At 39.6% G+C, this 22,227-nt stretch overlaps 1 protein-coding gene and 1 long non-coding RNA gene across 4 annotated transcripts in view; both read right to left on the bottom strand.

Moving 5' to 3' along the window:
• The window catches only part of EPHA4 (EPH receptor A4), a 133,193-nt gene that overhangs the window by 21,638 nt on the left and 89,328 nt on the right, over window positions 1–22,227 (bottom strand). For all 3 annotated transcript variants that reach the window (XR_004955544.1, XM_016156703.2, XM_016156704.2), the window contains exons 6-10: window positions 12,725–12,849; window positions 11,529–11,688; window positions 10,268–10,379; window positions 2,185–2,243; window positions 217–330 (exon numbers count right to left, since the gene is read on the bottom strand). Coding sequence is in view for 2 of the 3 variants with exons in the window: in XM_016156703.2 (XP_016012189.1) it covers window positions 217–330; window positions 2,185–2,243; window positions 10,268–10,379; window positions 11,529–11,688; window positions 12,725–12,849 (570 nt within the window). In the remaining variant the exon portion in view is untranslated. The remainder of the gene's footprint in view (window positions 1–216; window positions 331–2,184; window positions 2,244–10,267; window positions 10,380–11,528; window positions 11,689–12,724; window positions 12,850–22,227) is intronic.
• LOC118613614 lies at window positions 13,172–19,145 on the bottom strand. The gene is made up of 2 exons (XR_004955545.1): window positions 14,320–19,145; window positions 13,172–13,784 (listed from the first exon to the last, which is right to left on the bottom strand). It is a non-coding gene; the product is annotated as an uncharacterized LOC118613614 (long non-coding RNA).

Below are 22,227 nucleotides of genomic sequence, written 5' to 3'. Positions count from 1 at the left end.
AGAAGCGCATTCAGGATGAAAGAGTAATAGCTAACATTTGTGAGTGCTTATTACATGCCAGGCACCGTCCTAGCATTTTACATAAATCAAGGGAATTTCATGGACACTGATATTTACATGTATACGTATATATATACTCAGACATTTACATAATCACATATAGGTATTTAATACCCACAGCAAAAACATGGTTATTAGACAGACACAGCCACTTACCAACTCCTATGACTTTTTCGATCTTAATGCAGGATGCATCGATTTCTTTGGCAAATTCTCTAACTGCTTGGTTAGGATCTTCATATGTAAAAGGATCCACGTAAGTTCTAACACCTAAGTAATAAACGTGCGATAGGTTGACCAAACACTTATAGGAACCACTAATAAACCTAAGTTGTCTCAGTCTATAGACACCTAGTGCAGGAGACGTTTTCTTAGCTCGAGAAGAATCCTCAGCACATACATATGAAAAGGTTTAAATTCTTACACTGGTTTTCACTAGTGGGTAAACAAAACACTGTTAGCTACTTATAAGGCTGCAGCTCCACTGACTTCCTAGAATGTCTTCACACTTTAAGAACAAAATTCTTAAAATGCCCCATCCCATGGTGAAAAAGAGTCTCGACGAGGAAGCTGAGAATGTGTTAGCTGAATCTTGCTGTCTTAGTCACTTAGTTGTTCACGTCCTCCCCGCCACATCCAGCTCTCCTTCTTTACGGAAGATAATAGAAACTTTCTCAACTGGCGGTGTCTGTATGGTGCTACCTTTTGCTTAATATCTGGACCAATTAAATATGTGACCAGCAGTTAACGAACTAAGATTAAACCTAGGTTAAAATTGACGAGAAGGATAACATCGGCTAGTAGATTTGAGAACACAGCCTCTGTCTCGTATCTCCACTTTCATTCTGTTTTGGGAAGAGGGTGTCGTAAGTAAAGAAGACATCGAAGTTCACCTGGAAGCTTCGGCGGGAGAAAATGTAGCCTGATTATGAATGGTTTGAACACCAGGAAGTGTAATTCAGCCCTACCCCGTAGTCACGTGCAAACCCAATTCAGAATGTGAGCTTTGAAGCAGCCCAGAGATGCATTAGAAATTCCCGGGAACTTGCTACTGGCATTAGCACCTCCACGTTCCTTGCCAGAGCTTCTGGGGTTTTGGGGCACTGAGAGGGTACAGGACATTGTTTGGTCCAGTTCCTTTGGTTTTCCAGGCTTGTCACTCTTATTCTCATCTCAAAAAAATTACAACATTTTGGTTTTAAAAAACATATACCACATGCAGATTAAAAAAATATGGTTTTAGACAGAAAAACAGTAAACGAATGGAAAAAAGTCAGCATTCCATATTTGTCATTGCTTTATGTGCTCTAGCCAAGAAAATCTTTCTCAAGATTGTTCTTCCTACCCCTAGTCTCTCTCTTCCTTCTACCTCCTTGCACTGCTGGAGTACCCATTAGCCACATGTTGCTATTTAAATGTAAATCAGTTAAAATAACGTAGAATTTAAAATTCACTTCCTCAGTCACAGGAGCCACTTTTTGAGCATTTAATAGTACCTGTGGCTATGGTTAATGTCTTGGATGTAGATGTAGAACATTGTGTCATCAACTCAGAAAATTCTACCAAACAGTGTTCCTGGAGAGTCATCGACCACTGTCCATTTAAGACGCTTCTATTTTGCTCACCTCCTTCTGGAGTCAATTGTTCAAATTTATTATTTGACCTACTTGGAACATAAAAATACCTAGAATCCACTAAAAAAAATATATTGATGGTCCTGAGTTCTACAGCATATATATCCTTTGAGGTTTAGCAATTACTGTTCAATTTTTTTACGCTTCTTTCTCCAAAAAATTAACCTTACGTTTGAGAAAAGTTGTTCCTGTTAAATCTTGCCATGCAGCTACAAAAATAAGCCGGCTTGACCAATATCTTTCCAGAGTGGAAGATAAAAGAAGGGGGGAAAAAAGAATCTAAAGAAATTCCCTCAATCTTTATCTTTAACCCTGATTTTAACAGTCCCTAATTACCTATTTCAGTTTGATACTCTGAAGTACGTTATTTGGATAATTCCGTGAAAGGAATATAATGTAAATAGTCACGTGAATATTATTTAGATATTTCTGAACTGAAAATGGGAGACATGCTTTGAAAATAGATTATTTTTAATCCAACTTTTTGTACCTTGATTCAAATGTTTCTCTTCATCTGCTTCTTGTTTGGCTTTACTGTATTTACTCCGTCTATTAAAAATTACAAAAAAAAAAAAAAAAAAAGAGAGAAAGAAAAAAAGAAAATTATTTTCAAAAGCTGAAGGCCATAAAATAAGCTTTTTGCTACCACAGCATATCAAGGAGATACATTATGCACATTTCACAGATGAGAAAACTGAGGTTTATGGGAGGTGGACTAACAAGGGGAATAGCTAGTCATCTTGGAAGTGAATAATGGTTCAAACACAAGCAGTCAGAGTGCAGAGTCTCTATTATTAAACACTGTATTAAACTGAGATGATAATCTATATCATCGAAGATAGATTATAAATTCATTAGTTAATTTTCTCATATGTATTTGGAACTAAAATAAGTTTCCATGGGTGAATTATGCATAAATCTAATGCCAATAATGTGATAGGTAACTCATTATCTGATTATGTGCTATTTTAAAAATAATAGTTTTATGATTATTGGTTTCAGTTGCTACATACAAAATCCTCAATTATTAGTAAAATTTTCAAAGGTAAATGTTTGCTTTGTAGTGGATTACATTCCTTAAGAGTTTGTAGAAAACTTGCAAGAGCGAAAATGAGAAGTTTCCATTTGTAGCTTCATTCTCTTTCTAAAAAATGGTGTACCATCTTACAATTGGCATTCTGCTCTAAATGTCCTCTAGGAGTGAGATCTGGCTTTGTTATAAAGTTTTGGAAATTAGAAATCTTGACTATATATAAATCTTAAATCAGTGATATGGATAAATCACATATATATGTATATGTATATGTAAATATCACTTAATTAAATCAGAAAATCAACTTAGTTTTGATATTGCAGCTCTGGAAGATTGCAATTTTGGAAGATGAGACCAAATCAGTGAACAAAATATGTTTCTGTCGAAAACGTAAATTTGACGTTGCAGTTAATAAGCATCTTGTATTTTCTCAAGGCTCTAAACAAAAGATAAGTCAAGACTCACATATGGGGAAACTGAGGCTCTGAGGCGACAAAAGATTCCCTGACGGCCACAGTGAGTATCGGCAGTGTGGTCCTGTCAGAATCTGGTAACGGAACCCCTGACTGTGAACAAGTGGAGAAGGGCAGACCATCGTGTAGAAGAGAGAACGGCAAAGAATCTAAAGCGCAGCCAGTGCGAGGAGAGGAGCAGCCCCGTCGTGGTCACGGGTCCCCAGCTTCTCACCCACATTCCTCTCTTATTGTCAGCAGCGCAGAAACCGGCTCCAAAATCAGACCCTTGAAGCCTACAGATGTTCCTCCATGTGTATAATTCCCTCGCAAATAATAATACCTTGCATTTTTACACTGCATTTAACTTTTCAAAGTGTTCTCATCGCATATATTATTTCCTCCCCTAACTGTTTGCCAAGCAGGAACCAGCTTAGTAAACAGAGACCCAGTTACTAGTTAACTGCGAGGTGCGTGTAATTCAGTCCCAAATGATAGCTTGCCTTCCTTCTTGCTTTGCGTTTAACTTTTTGACGAGCCTTCATGTCTATTACTGAATTGCATCTTCCCAACAACCCTATGAAAGCAGTCAGGTAGACAGACACGCAGTCAGTCCCACTGTACAGATGAGGAACGACACAGAGGCTGTAGGCAAGTGATTCACCCCAGGATCCGCTCAGCAAGAAGTGTCTGCCCTGATCTGGCTCACAAGTCGCATGCCTCTCAGTGGAGATGAAGTTATGTACTGGTATGAGAGTTCATTATAAGAAATTTTACATTTTATATCAGTAAATCCACTTAAATTGTATTTTACTTCTCTCAAAATCCATTGCTTCATTGAAGAAACTAAATAGGTTTAAATGTCCTGATACCAAATATTTCTATGAAAGATATAGTGTTCCCCCGCCCCCGCAGCCTTAATCTTCCCACTGCTTCCCCCTTTTAAAGGAAATTATAAGAGTGTTAGGTCAGACGCTATAAAAACAACATTTTATGTCAGGGAAACTCATGGCTAGGTCCCAAGGGTGTGACAGGGTCCTGCGAGCCTGAGAGATTATATCTTATCAGAGCTCCTAAAAGCATTATCTAAAATTACAAGTATATCTTTTAAACCACTTTAGATCTCCAATACTGATTTGAATTTCTTTCCTTTAAAGAAGGAAAAAAAAATGCATAGAACGGGACAGCTTTGGTACCATTGAGTTCATTCAAAACTCTGGTATATATCAATAGAACCGAGCAGCCTCAAGCATATTCGTTAAATGTGCATAAAGCCAGAGGAAATGCAAAATGGCAGGGACCATTCATGTCCGGCTGCCACGCCCAGTCCCTTCCTCAGACTTCTGAACATAGAGGAGTTAAATTAGAGGTGAAGGTGTGTCTTTCAGGAAACTTCTTTACTTTGGAGTGTGATTTGGAGAAGGGGACCTCAGGAGAGTACAGGGAATGATGAAAAAGAAACACAAGGATTACTGTTCAAAGGCTAATTGTAGCCTATTAGCTTTTTAATTATATCTCGAAAACTAAAATGCCTGAGTCCTGCTCTACCTTTGTCACCTGACGACCCTTCCTCCTTGTCTCGGGGTAGGACAATGTGTCTATTATTGTCTCAAGAAAGAAAACCCATTGAAGCGTATTATTGGGTCAGCCGGCCCCGGAGGAAACCACACAGCCCAAAGAAGTGCTAACTTCAAATTGTCATCCGAGGCACATCACCTGAATGGCAGAAGGAAACCTTTGTTGAAGATTTTCTAATTACTGAGATGTGGGCAAGCTGATTAAAAAAGGGTAAGGTGGGAGTGGTTGGCTAGTGAATGCTCCAGAAGGAAACATGGGACCTTTTGATGCAGGAGTTAGATAAAAGGGTCTCCTCTGCAGGTGAAACTTTTGAAAGCCTGTGAGCTAAGCCCTCCCTCTGTCAAAGGGAGGCATGATAAGGGTATTAACAGCCATTGTTGAGAAACAGCGTGAGTTCCCATCAAGGCCCTCCCAACCCATGTGTTGTTCCTGGCACCCTGACTATTCACTAAAACAAACAAAATAGTAAAGGAGGAATGCAGCAGGGGCCCAGCGTAAACCCGCTTTTATTAAAATACTAACTTCCCTGACCAAGCGGATGGATTTGATTGATGTGGTTCGCTGCTCCAAAACTAATTAGTAAAAGGTAAGTAATTTATTCAGTTAAAGTGCAGATTAAAGAAGATAAAGCAAGGTAATAACTAGCACAGCCCCAGAAGGTCCCTTTCCTGCGCTCAGTGGCACCATGACGATTCATAGAAGCCATCTTTCTTTTTCCCCTTCCTTAAGCTGTCATTGTTCTTGCACCAAATTATATCTAAATGTTCTTCATGAGCAACATTTTGAAATGGTTGGAATGGAACCGTACGATTGCATGCAAATTGCTGAGAAATGTTCCCAGCGTACCATCTGTCCCCCATAGATGTATGAATTTACATGACTTCATCGGAGCTGAGTTAGGCCACCATTTACATGGATGATAATATTCCAATGAGGACACCAGAGAAGACAGATACAGACGGAATGGTAACCGTTTGACCATTACCTAAACAGCCCTAAAGTAGAACACCTTAACCTTTCTAAGAAGACAAAAACAACTTGCAGTGTCTGGCTTTACATTCCATGTTAGATTCGCACAGTAATTCACAGATTACAAATACTACCAAAATCACAAAGGAGACTTGAAATTTAGGTTCAAGAGAACTGTACATATTAGCGTCTTATGACATTAAAACTATCTATGCCAGTCCTGAAAATCAGGAGAGAGGGGCTCCTGTCCTGATCGGGCAACTAACTAGCTGTGTGATCTTGGTTTAGTTAATTGTTTAACCTCCTCTTCAGTCCTCAAGTTCCTAAGGTACATGATGCTAGGATTAAAATTACTCAGTTTCTACGCCGGAGCTATCGGTGTAGCTCCCTCACAAATTCTGCCACAGACACTTCATTTTTTTTCTCAGTCAATTCACTTATTTTTCTTAATTCAGAGAGAAGAGGTACTTTTTAACCCTAACAATAAAGGGAGATTCAGTATCACCGGCAATCATAGAAGGTTAGTATCCTATGCATAGTTATCAGGCAATACTTGTCTCTGATCACCAAATTGTGTTAGTAATGAGTTAGTTTGTGTTCTAGTTCTTTCTTAAAAGTGTTTTTCATACTTAACAATAAAGTACTATTTGGGGAAGATACAATAGCCTAAAGCAACCTGAATGAAAATTATTTGGGATGCTTCTGGAGGTAACCCAATGAAATGATTGTTCATGTAAGGGCAGGGTGGTCAGAGAAATTTAACGTATTTAATCATCAGTCCCGGAAGGTTACGTATGACCTTATCATTGCATTTTATGATGCCGCTGTTAATAATCTTTTCAAATATCACTTCAAAAAGCAATAAAATGGTTACGCTGTAGAGCTTACAAATATATACCTAGAGGAAAATGGGGAGACGATGCTGTGCTAAGAGAAGGAACATATGTGGTTTGGTATAAAACTTTTAGGGACAGCATCACATAGATACAAGAAGCACGACACGGTAAACAGCCCGGTTAGCAAGCACAACTGCGTTCTCCAAAAATCCGACAAAATCCTTAAATCATAACTCAAGTGATGAGGACGATACTGATCAAATGTGCCAAAAAAAAAATGTAAGTTTAACATAACATGGTGGTAAAAACGTACTGTATATCTAAGTCGATGTACTTATGATTTTAAATATATAAACTTTATAAACTTAGTAGTTTGGCTTTTTCACTAAAATCCATAAATATTTCTAAGATCTAATTTGGCCAAAAAAAAGAAAAAAAAAAGAGTGGATCTTCCCATTGAAAAAAATCGAAGATTACTCTGGCTTGACTAAAGCTCAAGCTTCTTAGCATAAAGTAAACGTAATGAAATAAATGACACAATTACTATTAAAAAAAAATCTAGCAAAGATACCAGCTGTGAGCCTGAGGCTGTTTCCTCTTGCTTAAGTGACAAATTAGCACTAAACAGACTTGCTCTTTGAGGGAATCAGACAGATTGAAACTTTTCTGACTGTGTGGGTTCCAGGCCATCTACCTCTTAAAAATCTCCCATGGTATCAGCAGTGTGGGGCTCAGGCAGAGGGAACGCTGTCTCTGAGACGAGGGACGGAGGCCCCTCATGTTCCAGGCTAGGGTGTCTCATCCGTTGCTTTTCCAGACTGCTGGCTGCACTGTGGCGAGATTATTTTGGGGATACCATTTACCACCTTTTATTTGTTGCATGGGCCAGACTTTTATATTTGCACTACCTGTCTCCTCTCTCTTCACCTGTCCTTGTCCCATTTAAACATTTGCAGTTGAACATGACAGAGCACACGGCCTGCGTGTGGAGGAGAATCAGCTGAGTGTGCATCAGCCGCAGAACAGCCTGTCAGCTACCTGGCTCCAGGAAGCCTTTCCCATGACAGCTTTATGGCCGACACTAAAGCAGAATCAATAGGAGGGCAAGGGGTTGACATTTCATTTTCTAAAAAGTGATCCATTGAGGACCAATCACCAAGCAGTGTTTATCAGCCTTGGGAAGTGACATTTTTTTTTTTTTTTTTTTAATGGGGAAGAAGGGGCAGTAATCATCACTGGGTAACTCGACAGGCTTAGTTCTCTAAGGTGGGGACTCATATTTGGAAATTCGATGCATCCTTTTATCAACCGTGCCTTAAATAATAAAGTGATCAATAAAATCAAAAAGGAAATTAAGCCATCAAGCTTGGAATGCTATTTTCTAGAGCTACAGCTTTTAACAAATTTGTCTTCCTGTACCACATTTTCCTTTCCTTTCGTCAAAGCAGAACATCGAAGAGAAACTTATAATGAAGTGACTTATTTGTAATTACTCCAGTTTGACTGCTATATTCAGGGCAACTTAATATAAAAAAAAATCAGTAAATCTAAAGGAAAGCCGGACCACAACTAAAAAATGTGTTCAATTAATATCAAAGAGAAAGTCAAGACATAAGACCAGAATCATTTTCTGCAAACAAGTGTTCTCACACATGGTTCTGAGCATCCTATGGCACTGGACTTCAAGTTTAAGGTTATTAAATATTTTTTTTTTCAATTTTAAGACTTAAACATCTATATGTTCTGATAACAAAATGATATGCACTGTAAATTTTTCAAATGTAGGAATATATAATAATAAAAGCTAAAGCTCATGCAATTCCTACCCTCCCCCTACTCACCCCCCCCCCCCCCCCCCCCCCCCGCCTATCTTAGTCCTTGATTCCTGCTGTCAAATGGATACATATTAATGCATACAGTTCCCCAGGTGTTTATGTGCCTGGCAAATACACACACACAAAATCAAATCACAATGGAAGTTTGATTAACTTCCAAAATCAATCCCAGGAAGAAAAGAACACTGGGAATTCAAATTCTGTTCAGAGCTGTTGAAGTTTCCAAAAGCCGAGATATACCATTACACAGGGTGCAGCAGACATGTCTATGTGTGTGTTGTGTGTGTGTATTACAGCGATGGGGATGAGAGTTGTGGCAGATTTAACTTCTTCGAGATGGAACTCGAACTGTTCTAATCAAACACACCTCGTTATAGACTGTGCACCAAAAAAGAACTAACATGGTAACAAATATAGATGCCCACGCAGAATGAGGAGTTAGTCCATACCATGTTAGAGTGACCATAATAGATCTCTATATAATAGGGCATCTTCGAGCGTGAGGGTGGAGATGTGATATTAATAAATACAAGTGACATGTGGGACCGTATCCAGGCAAAGTAAACTACATGGTCCTCACCTTTAGTTAGAATATGCCATAAAGTGAGGGGAAGGCATGGTGGCTTGTCTAGGACAGTGGAAATAGCTAGACATGTTTAATGACATCAGTGATATCACCCATAGGAGAGGCAGAGAGAGACAATGCAACGGTGGCCTGAGGGCCAGGCATGGCTACTGGGGCCCTTTAGAAGCTCTGCCACTAGGACAGTGTAATACCCTGGACAGGTGCTACATCTGCGTATCATATTCCTCTGCTATAACAAGAAAAGGTTTGTATTTAAGAGATTAATTCTGACATCCTCAGGTTCTGTTATTTATTGTTGTCGTTTGCCAAAAGCTTCACCTGGCGAAACAGTTGATGGTAGAGGGGATGAAGATCAGACTAAAAGGCAGGCTCTCTCACAAGAGACACAGAGGGCTAGATGCTGGCGCACACGCACAGCTACCCCCTCCCGCCCTGTTCCTCAAGAGGCTCCAGGCCGAGTTAACAAAGAGATGGAAGCAACAACGATAAGCAAAACTAGTTCAAACAAATGCCGCCAAACGATTTTCATTCCTCTCTTTTTCTTCTAGATTGTTTTTCAAGTATCAAGTTAGACTGTACGCTCGCACAGAATATGCCGTCCGCTGGTTTAGATTCATTCCCAAGAGCAAGGCCACGCCCACGACGTGCTCAATGGCATTCTCTGGAAGTGATGACAGCCTTTCCTGAGGGGAGACTGTGTGCGGCACCATTTCTTTGTTCTGGTCACCCTTACTGTTAACCAGTGTCCTGTGGAAGCACCTATCATGTGCCGTATTATCTACTTTGCCTATCAAAATTCTCCTGTCGATAACACCTTCAGACAGATATTATTATCCCTATGTTATCAAAGGGAAACAAAGATACATCCAAAGAGTTTCAGTGATATGTCTGACAAATGACAGAGCTCAAATGTGGGGCCCAAGATTTATATGGCTATTTCGTGTGTGTGCGCGCCTTTGGCAGTAAGTCCAAGCTTAGGAGACATCTAAATGTAACACCTTATAGCTTAGAGTATCTAGAAATCTCCCACTGGCTTGCTTTTCAGTTGGGTTTCCTGGAATTAGTTGGGTCTCTCCAGGCTTTCAGCTTTGAGCTGCCACCAGGGTACAGTCTGCAGCTCTAGGAGGGGTGCAGGGAGATCAAAGCGACGAGAAGGGGGCTGGAGATGCAAATGCCATGTTTATAATGCTAATCAAAAGCCTCAGCTTTGTGTGAAGGAGACAAAAAGCTCCCTCATAAAAACAGAGAAGGGAGGAGGGTGCAGGGAGTGGCTTAAGTGCTTACCTCCTGCTGATGACAAAAGCCGCGATGAGAATGACCACGAGCACCACACTGCCTGAGACGGACACCAGGAGGACTGTGGAGTTGGCCCCATCGCCGATGATCCGGGAAGGCACTAGCAGAGACAGTTACATGAGGGTCACCTCTGGGAAGGCCCTAAAAGTTAGAACTTCTGACTGGGCCACAAGCCGTTCAGAATGCTCAGGGCCTCGTCTAAGACAGCCTTAATGAGACAAAGGCATTCTTTTTATAATTGTACGAAGAAGCTAAACCAGAAGATTCTTATTAACTCCTATAGTAAACATCCACTCATTTTTTTTTTCGTTCTTTGTCTTTTTATTCTCAGCTCTCACATTTACTTAACAATCGGATGCATTCCTTACTGAGAAAGATGCTCCAACATTTCAGAAAGGACAGCAGTTCTGAATGTGCCTCTCTCCTTCCCACCCTTTCCAAATTTATCAAAAACTTGCCTAGAATTGCCCCAATCAAAAGCCACTTCTTCCTTGAAGCCTTCCAGGATAATCCTAAAGAATGTCAAACTTCTTCAGATTCAATTCGAATACTTTCTCTTCTGGTTTTCTTTATTCTTTTTATTAATTTGTGAATAAAATTATTTTCTAGAACTGATGTTGAAAATTCTGCTCTATCATCTCCTCACTAAGTAGGGTCAGTTTTGGTTTGTTATTTACGGAGGTAGAGGTACCTTATGTAACTTATTACTGGATATGGCCCGTTAACATTTTTGATTCAATCAACCAATTGGTTCAACTCACAATGTGAAAGAGTTGATGTAATCATCCAAAGGAGTTTTTTTTTAAAAAACTATTCTGACATGATTTTAAAAGATTCCTAGAAATAAATAGGAAAGGGAAAACAAATTGACCTCTTCTGTAATCTTCCCAGGTAGATGTTCCCTATCTTAATGTAAGGTAGCTATGCAATTCCGAATTGCTTTAGCAATCCCATTTTTCATGGTTTATAGAACACTGAAAACAAGGGGAAAATAGATAACATTTTTCTTCTTTATTTTTTTTTTTAAGACAACATTTTCCATCACATGAAAAGACAGGTCAGATAATATAACAGCAAAATACTCTTTTCTAAATAGTATGAAGTTTTCTAAGTCACAGACATAGGCTAATTGTAAACAATGTTTATTGTAACGAAATGTTTGCCTAACCAAAAATTTAAGTACAGCTCCTCGAATCTCACTGTAATGGGATTTGCCCTGGATGGTCAAAGTACCCTCAAAACTTGTTACCTGTGTTGGTTGTCACCTCCAGGGGCTCACTGAAGTCCCCGTAACCAGCAGCTGTCCTGGCCCGGACATGGAAAACGTAGGAAGTCAGAGGGTTCAGACCTTTGATATCCGTGTTCCTGGCAGCTGTGCGCACAATCCGATAGCTTCGCTCATTCTGATCCTACATTACGGGAAGATGAAATAGAGGAAGATGGTAAAGCAAATCCTCCACATATTCTAGGCACAATATTAAAGGAGCCAAGGCAGTCTTGTCAGAAGTTGAAAGAACATGGAGATGGATAAATCCTCGAACCCTATATTCTCTTCAATGGTAGAAGTATTTTTGTTATTTCTTAGATGTTGAAAGAAACACAGAGTTCATGTATGATCATTGTTGACACTGAAAATATCCAGATTTTTACTCATAATCTTTTTTGAAAAAAACATTAGTTATGGATGGTGGCTTTTCTCACTCTACACCCAGCAATTTAACAGAAATAATTGTAAGAGAGTCCCTTTCTCTAGAAAGGGACTAGAAAATATAAAAATGTTTAATCTGGTTTCAATAGGGAAAAAAAATCCAAAAAAAAAAAATCCTGTTCCTTTTCTGCTTTTAATAGGAAAACTAATAAGTGATATCTTTTAAAAAGGAAGAAAAGACAATAGCTCTTTTTCTAGACAACAAGGAATGCAAATAACTTTTTTCAAAATTTGGTCCTTTAAGACAGACGACTTATTTGTAAAAATAATGTCTTTGTTTATGAGGCTGAAGAACATAATTCTCTTTTCTTGATTTTCTATTAATAGTCATCAAAAGCCACACCTTGATCCTGAATGGCAATGATCTGCTTAAACAGATCACTATTTCAACATTTATGAGTCACCCTCCTGATAGGTTTTTAGATTAGAACTAGCTATCTTGATTTCCATTACTAGAAAGAAAAAATATGGTTATATTAGAACACAATGTGTTTTTCCTGTTTTTCAAGATAACCAACTTAATACATAAAATTCATAATCGAATTTGATTAGGAAGCAAAATGCATTTGGCTGTGAGATTCACTGGTACTCCAGGATTTATAACTGGCCAAAAACTAAAGACATGAAGGAAGGAAGGGAGAGAGGGAGAAAAAGAAGAAAGAAAATGAAAAAAAGAAAAAAAAAAGAAAAAGAAAAAGAAAGGAAAGGAAGGAAGAACTTGATCATTCAAGTAATACCTTCTCATAATACTTGACTTCATATTCCAGAATTACCCCATTGGGGCGATCTGGTTCCAGCCAAGCCAGAGCGACACTGTATCTGGTAACTTCTTTAGCTTGGACCAAAGCAATGGATGATGGTGCTATTGGGAAAAACAAAAACAAAAGACAGTTTGCTTTAGAGGAAAAAAAAAGAAAATTAGCAGCATCAGTCTGTGATTTGATTTTTCTTAAGAAAAGTGTTAAGAATTATTGTTTTGTCTTCCTCCCAATTCCTATTTCAATCTTCCCCAGTAGAAAAGCATGCCATACCATTTTTATGTTTCTCTCCTGTATTATTTTGTATATAATCTGTCTAAGAAAAACAACGTGTGAAGTAAAAACCTAGTAAGTCCACAGGTCTACAGCACCTATAGCCATGTCTCATAAAATGGTGTAGGTATAGAGAATGCTATTTGCTTTGGATTTTTTTTTTTTTTTTTGCAAGCCATGAAAGCCTTTAGAAGATTTCCTTTTAAGCACAGTGAAACTGCATCCCATCCTACCCTCCAAAGTATTGAGTGTCATTTTACTGGTCATTAATTTGACACAAGCAAGAGAATTTGCAACTCTTCCAAGGGTACTGGAGGGAATGCCATGAACTTACATACTTTCCAATATAAATGAAAGGCCTGCTTAATTACAGAGAAAGTTTCCAGTTTGAACACAACCATGCAAATAATGAAGAACACAAATAAAGCAATGATGGTCTCTCTGGACACAAACAGGGTTTTGCAATGATTTTACAAGAGCTGAAATATTGCTTCTGCCAGCCGAATAGCAAACTTTCTTCTTTCCGTGGAGAAAGACACAAAAGCAGTCTTCCACTGGATGCCTTACTGGGGTCGGAGGGAGAGGGAGGAAAACCTTTGAGATTTATCAAACCAGGCTGCCACATGCTTGCTTTTCCACAGTAGTGGACACATCTCCAGCCAGCTGTTATCAGGCTGCACTGTGACTGACAATAGCACAAATGTGGCATCTCCCGGGAAAAGACGAAGCAGTCATGAAATCTGCAATCTTCGCTAATGAAGCTGGTCTGTAGAATCAGAAATTAAGGGTCTTCCTAAATTGAATGTATATTCTTTTTTGTTCCCAAACTGTGAAAATATGTGGAAAAGTAAAAATATGGCCACTGTGGAATGATAACGTAGTGTTGGGTCTATTGCTCAATGCGCGCACGCGGGCGCACACACACACATACACACACACACACACTCGCCAAACCCTCGTTCAGAGTAAAAAAGGAAAAAGGGAAAATAAATTGTCACTGAAAATGGAACAGGGCTAACTTCGACCCACTTGACCATATCCAACTCGTGTACTGATGGCGAGGAAAGCTCAGACACACCATAATCCATAATCGCACAGGGAATCTTCCAGCTGAAGCCATGCCAGTACCAGCAAGGAGCATCTCTTGGAGGTGGTCATTTGACAGGCCAGCATCTCTGTTAAGGGTGCCTCGAGATGGTCACGCACATACAGACTTCCCTATTTTCTCCTCTCTCTCTCCCCCTCTCTCCTCCAAAACAATTCCAGATTGGATCCCAGGCATAAACACAAGTGAAAGATACAGTGGGTACACATGTCCTCCATCAAAGGCAACCCGAAGGTTAGCAATGCCAAACTGGATTGAGCTGCATGCAGCAGACATATGGAAGCTGCTGAACATCTGAGGAAAATGAAAAACGGAAATGTGCTCATTAGCTGCATTATAGCTCCCTCCCCCCAAACACACACACACACACACACACACACACACTTTTTCTTTTTCTTTACTGGTTGACACAGAGCCATTGTCCAGCAAAATTCAAGGAGTGACTTTCATAAATATAGAGGTAGCAAGGAGGCTAAGAAGCCTGCCTAGCTGTGAAAAGCCATTTCACTCCGGGTAATAAATATATTGCCTAACAGAGCACTTTAGCATACACTTCATAAAAAAGGGGCTCTTTAAACTCTGATGTTTAGGAGTGGGAAATGAAATAGAAAAGTGAGGCTGTCGGAAAGAAAGCAGGAGGGAGGAAAATCATAAAGTTATAAAATGAACTCTCTCTCGGCAATGTTCTGGGTCGGATCCTGATAACAGATTTCTCGGAAAAAAATTTCGTGGTGGCCCTTGGAGTGCCCTGATTAATTAAGACGGTTCCTCCCTAGTTGGGTTATTACTTAACATGTGGGAAATGAATCTGATTTCCATTTTAGAAGTTAGAGCAGCAGCACCCCTGAGCCCGTTCCAAGGCAATATGCACTCACCCGAAGAGTTCCAAAATCTCAGGCCAGGCATTAACAATATGATCGTGTTAACTTATAGAATATTTCTAATGCAGCCCTACTAGGAAAATTCACAGGCACAAATACGAGAAAAAACCAATCGAGTGTACGCCAATTCAGCTGCCATAAAAACAGAGAAAAAACAAGATTAAAGAGGAAAGCGGAATAAATAGTTCAAATTCACAAACAGTATTATGTTGTTTGACTGGACAGTCTGAGTTCTCTCTGAACAGATGTTTTTTCAGAAGAGCGTTTTCATCAGGCCATGGCGACAACAGCAACCCATGAACAAGTGAGACTGAGCATCACACACACAACAAACAATTGTTCTGTAGTAGAATATGACAGTCATTCCTTCTCCCGGAGGAGAACTTCTTACCTTCTCTGGTAAGAAAAACACTAGTTTAAGAAAAGCTAGCCTTTGCCACACTGCCATTTTGGAGAGAAGAGACACCTGGGATTTGATCCACATTATTAGCCACGTAAGTGTTTTTCCTTCCCCTTTCCTACTAGGCTTCTGACTCAGCCTCCAGCTCTGCATCCCCCTGGAGACCATCATCACCCTGCCGTGGGTGACCTCCTGTGGCCCGTTTCCCTAGATGAGGCATTTGGCAATGGTGTTTCTCATTCATTTCCGTACCCCCGTGGCTTCTCATGTCACCCGCATAATTAATCTCTGCCACATCCCCCTGCAACTCATACTATGATTTAAGTAACATTTTTCTTAAATCGACACACTACATTATTTTGAAAGAAAATAGTTTGAAAGGAAATGTCCGATTACTGTTATCACTTGCAATAATGGTATGTAACCATAAAAATGAAAATAATATCTAAGTAGAACAATGCTATCAGTATTTGCTGGACGCTCTTGCCTCTCCGTGCTTTGCCAAAAACAAAGCTAAGCAGTGTTACAGAGTCCGAAAAGAAACTAATGTTCACACAGGGCAATTCAGTATTGTGTGTGTTCCATCTGGGTCTTCCCTAAAATTAAAATCATCTCCAGCGCCACAAATGGGATGTTTCCACACTTTGGTAAATACGGCCAAACCCTATTCCATTTAGAAATGTTTTAGATCCTGAGTGTCAACACCCTGAGGCTCAGCCCCTTCCTTAACAGAATTAGAAGAGGAGATAATAGACTAATAAAATAACAGATTGAAAACTCGTCCGGAATATATGGTTCAATGAGAATTTTGACATATCAACGCCTCAGTTCAAAAGAAGGCTTCTAATTCATGATGGGAATTTTGGACAACATGAAAAGACCAAACAGAGAAAAGGTCCCGCTTGCCTTTCACGTCTCTGATTTACATTCTGAAGCCTTCTAGAGGCGTGATTCTCCTGTGGCACTGACTCATCCACGAAGCACACACTTAACGGGCACCCATGGACCGAGGCAAAGGTGTGAAAGGGCAAACAACGCTGTATCGAATACAGCCACGCTTGGTATCAAATAGAGTGCCATCTTTTCCTTTAGACTCCCCTTAACGAGAAAAGAAAAAAAAAAAAGGCGAGGAAATTTTTATAATAGTCCCACAGAGAAGACCATTCTTTAATGGGTCATCTCCGAGGACCCATTCTTAAGAGAAGATAGTTCTCGCTAATTCTCTTTTTTCCCCCAAGTTCCCTCAGGGTGACGGGAGAAGTAAGAGGTGGGTGTTTCCTCATCACACTGTGTTTTTACACACAATGCACCTACTTTAGAGTTGGCAGAAAAGCGGAAGCTGAGGGCTTGATGTAAGTATCCTCACTGATAGAAGGAAATGTATCTCAGATCGAAAAGCATTCCTATTTACCCAAATTTCTTTCATAAAAAAGACGTTTGCTTTACATAAAGTTTGATGCCTTTGGATAAAAACAGGCATTCTTTAATTTTGACGCAGCATAACAGGAAGAGTGGGTCACGACTAGATGATAGCGTGATTAAGGAAAGGTGACTGGTAGATGTAAAATCATAGACAAGAACTACTAACGGGAAGTTTTTTTTCTTTTTCTTTTTTAAGATTTATGATTTAATCAATTCGGTTTTTAATTTACAAAGTTTTGAAGCAGAATTTCCAATAACCAATAGATGTCTACACTTGGCTACACAAAGATAGTGACTGAGACAAGAAAACAGAATCAAGAGAAATGCATTGTGGGTTTCAGGAAGAACCATGGAAGTGTTTAGAATAAGGTTGGGGAGTATGGTCAAGATTTGTGGGGACAGACATAAGGCAGAAAAGGAAAATAAAATGGCTGAGCAGAGGTGCACTCCTGCAAATATGACTGGAATTTATAGAAAATCACTAGCACCTGGGTTCTGTGAGGACAGAGGGCTCATCTAGAACATGTGAAATGAGGGAAAGATGAAAATATATTCGAGCTACATACTTAAAGTGTTCTTAACTGTAATAATTTGTTGGGAACAAGCAATAAATTTTAAAAGGATTATGGATAAAATTTCAAGTTGGCATTTACAAGTTGCCATCTTGGGCAAGTCACTCAAATTTTTCCACCTCAGTTCTTCCATTTGAAAAACAACCACATAAGCTATTTGAATGTAACTTCCATAAAGGTAGGGCTTTATCTTTTCACCTCGATATCCCCACTGGTTAAGATCTTGTCTGCCACATAGTGGGTGCTCAATACATTTGTCACGTGAATAAAAGTGGACTAAATGTTAAAATAGATCTAAAATATTCTTCACAGACAGCACAAAAGTTTTTTAAATATGAAGTGTCAGAAGTAAGTCATCCTGAAGAAAAACTTTTTTTATCCGTACCTGATTCAGATGATCTTTTCTGGGTTTGGTTTTGCTATTTAGATTATCTAAAATATGGCCAATTAGGAGAGAAGCAAATGATGATTCTAATTATACATGGAGTCTCTGTTTTCTAGGGGATATGAGTCGCTTCTCAAAGTTTTTCGAACACACAGCCCATAAAACGTCATTCAAATGTAAGTTACCGTTAAAACTAGTTTTCACTGCACCTGTTACAAGACACATTTCGAGGTGCTGCTCTTTTGGTTGAGGAAGGTATTGACAGTCTGCTCAGCACTTCTCCTCTGTATCTGGAGGGCATATCCAAATCCTTCTCCTGACTTCTTAAGTGCTGCAGTGTCAAGACCAACTCCTCCCCAAATCATAATCCTAAATCCAGAAAGAGCCATTAGCATCCCCCTTGTCCTATAACTCTTGTGACGCCAGGTGTCCTCTCCAAAGATGCACTATTGTAAACAAAGTCAGTCACTGCCAGGAGGAGCCGTTACCTACTGCACTTATCCCTGAAATCCTGCCCAAAGGACACCCTTGTTGAAGTGTAAGGATAATTAAAGAGCTCTTTGCAGTCAGGGGAAGGGAGGCAAGATTAAGTGTACAGAACAGACCCTGTCCCCACGTAGTTATCAGAAACAAGGAAAATGGTAGTAAAATATCATTTTTTAAAAAGATAGAGCCAAAATCAAAGAAGCTAAAAGGAAAAAGCCACCAAAGTTTGAAGGTTGGATGATGTGTCTACTAGAAAGTCAAGATAAAGTCCCTTCCCCCAAATAATTCTGTATTCAAAATTCTACATACCCCCGAGAAATTGAGAATGCTTTCTAAATCGAATCCCCATTTGCTATGTACCTGTGGTTCCAGTTGGTTTGAGAGCAGACCACAATGCATCCAGAAGGCACATGTGGGTTTTATCTCTTTTTGTGTTTTCGATAAACAGAAACAGAAATCAGGGCCGGATCATGACTCCCTAACAGTAGCACGTTTCACAACGAAGAATTACAGGAGATGCTTTGATGTCAAACAGAGGTGGCTCATTTTAAGAAAATGGTAAATTTAACTTTGGTTGGTTCAAAGCTCAGCAGTTCGCCCTTGCTCCCCACCTACGTGAATGCTGCAATTTTCTTTTATTTACTTCCTCAACGACTTGCCATTAAACACCTACAAGTCATTTTACTGCAGCAGTTCGGTGCTGGTGACACTCAAATAGGATGGAGAAGAGAAAAAGAGATTTGGAGAAAAGAAAGGGAGGACAGATTCACCACAGACCTTCTTCACTTGCGGGCTGTAAAACTTTTCTTGGGTCCAGCATCACAAGCAATGAATTAAAAACAGTTTGGGAGTATTCCGGGGTGGGGGTGGGGTGGGAGTGGGGGTGGGGGAAGGGGAATAGCTGAAAGAGACTGACCACATTTCACTACTGGCTCGAATTAGGGGTCGGAGGGAGTAAGGCAGAAAATAAACAGATGCAAAGAAAAGTCTCCAGCCTGTGGGCAAGGAAGGATGAAAAAAGCCCTTTATGAAGGTTAAGAAACCTAAAGCATGGGCGGCAGTGGAACACAACGTCCAGTGTTTGGAGAAAAGATGACTTCTTAACCACAGCAGGGTTACAATACAGTTCCCTCCCCATGACCCGAATTGAAGGAGATGATGTTTACTCAAGGGGTCTTTCACTGATAGGAAAAATAAATCCACAGTTTATACATCTCTCTGCTTAATGCAAATAGTATATTTAAATTTAATTACTTGGGGCTTAAGGTGGTTTTTGTTCCCCCCTTTCTTTCTCGTTTCAATGCCACAGCTCTGATTTGCTCTTTATCAAAGGTTTGTGCATTTCAAAATGCTGTCAAGCATCAAAATTAAATGCTTCAGAGCACTAATGATATCCTTGTGATGAAGGGTTTGCCATCACTGAGATGCTAAGAACTGGTGCTAATATTGCTTTCTCCCACATCCCACCAAAGGGAGTGGAGGATTTCTTTGAGATTCGCACTACCTAGTATGGCACCAAACAGTACAGAGTAAAAAAAATTTTTTTTCATAATTGCCACTGCAACATTTTACAGGACTCAACAGTGCACAGTGCTTTCATATACCTATGATCTCATTTGTACTACATTCAATGACCTGGGTTAGTCTTCTGCTGTTTTGAAGTAGAAATCAGTAAAAGACTCAATTCATAGCCACCCTCCTTGGATACATTGCTGATGACCTCAGGCTCTGCACCCCATAGCTTTTAGCTGCTGTATCATTAATAAGCACCTAAGCATGTTTTCTCACAGTCAAGAAGTGGAATTGTTTTTAAGACAAGCCAACCAATCAACAAACAAAAGGTATAGAAAAACTTGATTATTCTAAAATTGATATGGAATTATTTTCCTTCAACAAAAGGCCTAGAACAAAATTCTTAATTAAAACCTTTAGAAGACTGAATTAAATGGAGTTCATTTATATTTAAATATGAAGATATTAATATTAATTAAGCTTACACTTAAAATGTATGAGGGATACATTTTTCTTTCCATAAAGTGATTTTCAAGGTCAGCACATACACAGTGTTTTAAATAAATACTATAAAATAAAGCAGAGTACAGTAACACTCACCAAAGGACACAAAAGACCCACGTTCCTGATGATTTTCAAAATCAGATTTTAGGACAATAAGGATGTTTTAACTAAGTAATTTACGAGTAAGACGTTACAAAGCATTTAACCGAGACTTTTATTTTAGTTATTTTAGACAAATTCTTTATAGAAAGCTATTAACCACATTTTAAGGAATGGAACGTGATGCTATTCTCAGCCTTTATGTTAAGTGTTTGCATTATGCAAGCCAGAGTTGGGACTGGCCACAGTGGCTGTCTAAAGATGTGAGCTCCCCTCCCATGAATGACTGTTTGTAGGATGGAGCTGCTCAGACAAAGACTACACTTCCTAGAATCCTTTGCATATAGGTTGGTTCATATGACTGAGTTCTAGGCCATGAAATGTAGGTTGAAGTTATTATTCCTCTTCTAGACCTGACACAGAAATAAGTCCGTTGGGCCCCTCTATCCTTGCTAACCCACAGTCTGCCCGCTGGATGTTGGTGCCTAGGCTCACCTTGAAGCCTCTTCCCCACAACACTACTAATTGGGTACAAGTTGATGAAGAAATAACTTTTCATTGCGTTAACTGAAAAACTGATATCCGAGGTTACGACAGGTATCCATTCAGGCAAAATGGAGCCATGAGGCAAAAAAAGAGGAATTTTTTTTTTGTATAATAATGCTTTCATAAAATCACTAACGAAGATAAAGGGTGGTAGTGCTGAAGCCTACAGAAAACTAAGTTGGGGTTTAATGCTGCCTGAACGGCCTTTGGGTTTCCGTCTTGCAAACTCCAGCTCCTGAGCATGCGCAATGACTGGGTATCCACGCGTTTGTGAGGGGCTGCCGAGCGCTGCCCTACGGCCAGCAATGCTAGAACAGGCTGTGCATGGGGGACACAATCACAGTCACAGGTCTTCTAACAGGAAGGAATGCGGCAGAATCACACAATGCTGGGCTAAATGCAGCTGAGCTTGTTTCAGTGTTACATGGCAAAGGACAGTGGGGTCCTCAAAATGGTTAAATTTTCTTTTTAGAGAAGAGTACGCCTGCGCTGCATAGTCGACAGTTCACACAGGTGAAGATTTGGATGGTGTGGATCAGAGCTAAACAGAGAAGGCGCAGAAAGATGCTGTTGGCCTCCTCTGCAAAGCACTTCCACCTGCTTAACATTATTTAATCTTCGCAGCTCTGAAGTAGCTATAATTACTACCTTTGATTTCATATTTGGAAACTCATGCTGCACAAAGAAATTAAATAATTCAACCAAAGCTATAAAATGAGATTTTAAACTCAAGTCTGCCTGTCTCATAAGTACGTGATCCTCCCTCCGTATCACAGGTCTGTAACAACACGCGCACTGAACGAGCACTTCCTGAGTAACTACTACGTGTCTAGCGTTGTTGTGAATCTCTTGCATGGGTTAGTTCATATAATCCTCACAAAAACCCTATGAGGCAGATAGTATTATTATTCCTATTCTATAGATTAGGACAATAAGGTACAAAGTGTTTGAAAAACTTGCCTCGAGTTATACCTTTTAAGTGCTGAGTTCAAAAGTCAAGTCCTAGACCCCACACTTTCAACCTCTGATGTATAGAAAGGTTCTAGCCTCTCCTCTTTGTTCGCTGGTGAGAAATTAGAATCTTGAAGGTTAAAAGGCTTGTTCTCCCGCTGCATCGGCAGCAGCATCAGTCATAGAGCAAATTTTAGGTATGCTGTGTGTTAGGTGCAGGGTTATGTACGTTCATGGTTGCTGGAAACCCAGAGATAAATTAGACATGATCCCTGTCACAGACAACGCTTAAAGCTTTTAGAGATGAATCACTTCATTTTAGAACTATATAAAGAGCTAAGAAGAG

Source organism: Rousettus aegyptiacus, unplaced genomic scaffold, assembly GCF_014176215.1.
Source record: "Rousettus aegyptiacus isolate mRouAeg1 unplaced genomic scaffold, mRouAeg1.p scaffold_m13_p_2, whole genome shotgun sequence".
NCBI lineage: Eukaryota > Metazoa > Chordata > Mammalia > Chiroptera > Pteropodidae > Rousettus > Rousettus aegyptiacus.
This window is presented reverse-complemented; position numbering and strand designations above follow the sequence as displayed.